Below are 3,812 nucleotides of genomic sequence, written 5' to 3'. Positions count from 1 at the left end.
ATCTTCGTGTGGGTAACCTGGCGATTGCGACATGCGCAAGAACATATGCACCATATAGAGCCAATGGCTATCGATGGGACTTTTGAGTGATTTCACCAACCTTGCCGTGTGATTCGTACGAATCTGATGTATTAGGTGACTAGGCATGTTCGTAATAACACACAAACGAAACTTCCAAACACTGCAGGGTTGCATTGTTGCAACTGGCCTGGTTTGGGAGTACCTGGTTCGGCAGTAATATTACGCTAATTTGGACGGTACCTTTCTCCGGAATAGCCAACTGACCTGACCATGGCAGCGCTGGCCGCTGTGCGCTCTTTTGGGGCGTCAAGCCAAGGAAATAAGGGACTCTTAGCAGTCCTTTCTAGTGCGGTTCGCAATCTTGCAAGCGCAGCACAACCGTAAGTTCGTGGACACATAATTTCCTTGCGACGGTTTGCCCAGGATCTTGCGCTTCTGCCTGCTGGCAGGGCCTATGCGGCTGACACGAAGGAGTACCAGGATGCTCTCATGCATGCTAAGCGACTGCCAGCGAAGGTAAGAGGAACGTGTTGGACAGCTGCTGTGTCGGAAAGCACCTAAGAAATTCGCACTGCAAGTCAAGAAGCATGTTTTCCACTTTCAAAGTTTTCAACACCGATTTCTGTTCCCTTAATATCCTGTTGGTGTATGAATTTATCAAGGTAGCATACCGGCGAGCTATCTTGCATGCGTTTCTTTCTTATACATGACCCCGACAACGTCCCCCTTAATCACTTTATTTGAATGTGCAGTTGTTTATCGATGGCAAGTGGCAAGATGCTGTCAGCGGTCGAACGATTTCCGTGGTGGACCCCCGAACTGAGGAGACCGTGATCGAAGTCGCTGAGGGGGATGCCGCAGACGTAGACAAGGCGGTCAAGGCTGCCCGCAAAGCATTCGATTTTGGCCCTTGGCCCCGCATGACTGCCAAGGTACGAACATGTCTATGGACATGGATATGGGCGTCGGGGACATATCCCGAACGTCGCCATCAAGGACATCACTACGCACCATTTCGTTTCGTCTTATCATTCCCCCCTTGTCGACACCCTCCTACCTTATCTGCCTGGCCTCCCTCGCGCCTGGTAGATAAGGGAGGTGGGTGCCGCCATGTTGGGCGTAGATTGATCTCTTGCTGCCGATGGTGAATGCCACGTCAACTGATGCCTCAGTACTCAGTCATTCGGGTCAGATCCATTGCGCACCTGCCACTGCTATTGCCATTGCCACCGCTACTACTACTGCTGCTGCGGCGGCGGCGGCATTGATTAACGCCAGCGAGAGGTGTCTGAGGCCCCACCACCTAATGGCCCTCGATCACCTGGTGGTGCCGTACTCGCCTTCAGGAGCGCGGCCGGCTGCTGTACAAGTTGGCGGATGCAATGGAGGCGGCGTCCGAGGAACTGGCAATGCTGGAGACACTGGACAACGGCAAGGTGGGGAGGGGAGGACGGGGACGGGGGGTGATTGCTGGTGGTGTTATCGCTGCTGGTACATACATACATGCATACATACGTACGTACATACGTACGTACATACGTACATACATACACACGTACATACATACACACATACATAAAACACCGTGTGCCCGTACACGCCCGAATTTCAGCTCCGCAGTCGCCGTAGCCCCCGAGCATCTCTTCCCCTCGTGGGGTGGCCCTGCGGGCCGTTAGTGAGCCGTCAGTCTGTTGCCTTGTCCCCCCCCCCTTCCCCGCTGCCCTCAGCCCATCTTCTACAGCCGGGCGGCCGATGTGCCCCTCTCCATCGACCACTTCAGGTGAGGTGGTGGCGACTGGATCTACCCCGGGGTGGGCGGGTCGGGATGGGGTAGGTGCGTCTGGACCCCCTCCCCGGGGTGTGCGTGTGGGGGTGGGGGGGAGTGCTCAGGCAGTCTGCTGTCCGCATTTTGGAAGTTGTGTGCGAGAAACTGTTAGACGAGTTGTCTTGTTGCGGTCGAAGCAAGCCGTGCTGGGTGGGATGCATAGCATGTACAGCTTTTCCGTCTTCCCCCGCAGTAAGCGCAGCGCTACTACGGGAATTGAATAGAGGTGGGGGAAACAGGGGGTTGTTGGGCACGTTGTTGCAACGAGGTGCTTTTGGACTGCAGCCCAGCAGCACATGCATGCATGCAGAGCTTTCTGTCGGGTTTCAGCGGATCGGGCTAAATGAAGGGTGTGCTGATGGTAATAACAGTGGACCAGCTGAAGTTCGCGTCCACCTCATCCACCACCGCACATACATATACATATATTTTTCCTCGTGTTGAATGACGAGAGGATGATGATATGATGGTCTTTCTTGTGCACATCTTTATGTAGCCTAATTTGGACAGCCCTTTAGGCCCCTCAGGGCCCCCCCTAGGTTATGCGGCTCCCCCCCCCCCCCCGGTTACACCTGTGGAGGGTATAACGCAACTCCAGACACATGCATAACACACACGCACGTACAGGCAGACAGACAGACAGACAGACATCAACTGTGAGGAATTGAGCGGGGTCTCATCCTGTCGTACACTACTGCTTCCACCTGAAACGGCCTAACCGCTCACCCGATCCCCCAATCCCTGGCGGCGTGGTCATACTTACATACATATGCACCTACACACACAGGTATTATGCTGGCTGGGCGGACAAGATCCACGGGAAGACCATTCCCGTGGACGGCCCCTACCTGGCCTACACCCTGCACGAGCCCATTGGCGTCGTGGGGCAGGTGGGGGCAGCAGAAGGGGCAGCAGAGGGGGGCAGGAGGTGGACGGCGGAGTGAGTTACTGATAAACACGTCATGCCGTACAAAACCCTCCCACCCCACGTGCGTTTCGACACCCTTGGCCCCTTGGCACCTCCCCCCTGCCCCTCATTTCCCCCCTCCCCCCCTCCCTGGTGCAGATCATCCCCTGGAATTTCCCGCTGCTGATGGCCGCGTGGAAGCTGGGTCCCGCACTGGCCGCGGGGAACACGGTGGTGCTCAAGCCCGCGGAGCAAACCCCCATGACCGCACTCCGACTGGCGCAGCTGGCGCAGGAGGTGGGGAAGTGGGGGGGAAGGGGAGGAGGAGGAGAAGGGGGAGGGGGCTGGTGAGGTATCGACAGAGCCTGACAAGGCGCAGTCACGGGGTCATGTGGGTCATGTGAGCACTCAGTAGGTGCGGAGGTCGGCTGGGGGTCCAGGTGCATCCAGGTTCCTCCGTTGTGCTTGTCGCTGTTTGTACGTACATATGTAAGTGGGCGTGGGGGGCTGGGGCGAAGGAGCTTGGACGGGGGCTGCATGTCCCAACAAGCACTTGCCCGTACATGCATACATGCATGTGTGTATGATGTGTGATGTATAATGTTTATATGTATGCTTGTATGTTTGTACTGCCATCCCTGTCGTCCTTGTCGTACGCAGGTGGGCATTCCCGACGGCGTCATCAACATAGTGACGGGACTCGGTCCCACGGCGGGGGGGGCGGTGGCCACACACAGGGGTATCGACAAGGTGAGCTGGCCCCGGGGTCGGGAGGGCTAGGGGGTGGGGGGTCGCCGTATGGGCGCGGGACGTGTACGACACCCGTGTACGGCACCGCGTGGACTTGTCCTCGCGGTGTATGGCAAAGAGCGGTTGGGGGAAGGGGTGCGGAGTGACGTGAGGTAGCTGCGGTGTAGAGTGTGCTCCAAAAGCACGGGTGGGGCCATTTCTTGTTTTAATCAACCTCTATCCCCCATCTCCCCCGTAATACACCCACGCACAACCCTGTCCCCCCCTCCGCTTCACTCGCTCGTGGATCGTCTTCCCCCCGCCCCCCTC

General features: G+C 57.2%; 1 protein-coding gene across 1 annotated transcript in view; it reads left to right on the top strand.

The window, feature by feature from the left end:
- The first annotated feature begins 200 nt into the window (after nucleotides 1–200).
- The window catches only part of VOLCADRAFT_73567 (uncharacterized protein), a 7,215-nt gene continuing 3,603 nt past the window's right edge, over nucleotides 201–3,812 (top strand). Inside the window, exons 1-8 of the mRNA XM_002948052.1 lie at nucleotides 201–401; nucleotides 471–537; nucleotides 774–953; nucleotides 1,368–1,457; nucleotides 1,749–1,801; nucleotides 2,634–2,736; nucleotides 2,913–3,050; nucleotides 3,414–3,519. Of these exons, the coding sequence (XP_002948098.1) occupies nucleotides 292–401; nucleotides 471–537; nucleotides 774–953; nucleotides 1,368–1,457; nucleotides 1,749–1,801; nucleotides 2,634–2,736; nucleotides 2,913–3,050; nucleotides 3,414–3,519 (847 nt within the window). The 5' untranslated portion in view covers nucleotides 201–291. The remainder of the gene's footprint in view (nucleotides 402–470; nucleotides 538–773; nucleotides 954–1,367; nucleotides 1,458–1,748; nucleotides 1,802–2,633; nucleotides 2,737–2,912; nucleotides 3,051–3,413; nucleotides 3,520–3,812) is intronic.

The sequence above is a fragment of the Volvox carteri genome, assembly GCF_000143455.1.
Source record: "Volvox carteri f. nagariensis unplaced genomic scaffold VOLCAscaffold_8, whole genome shotgun sequence".
Classification (NCBI taxonomy): domain Eukaryota; kingdom Viridiplantae; phylum Chlorophyta; class Chlorophyceae; order Chlamydomonadales; family Volvocaceae; genus Volvox; species Volvox carteri.
The sequence above is the reverse complement of the archived record's forward strand: the minus strand, read 5'-3'. Positions and strand labels throughout refer to the sequence as shown.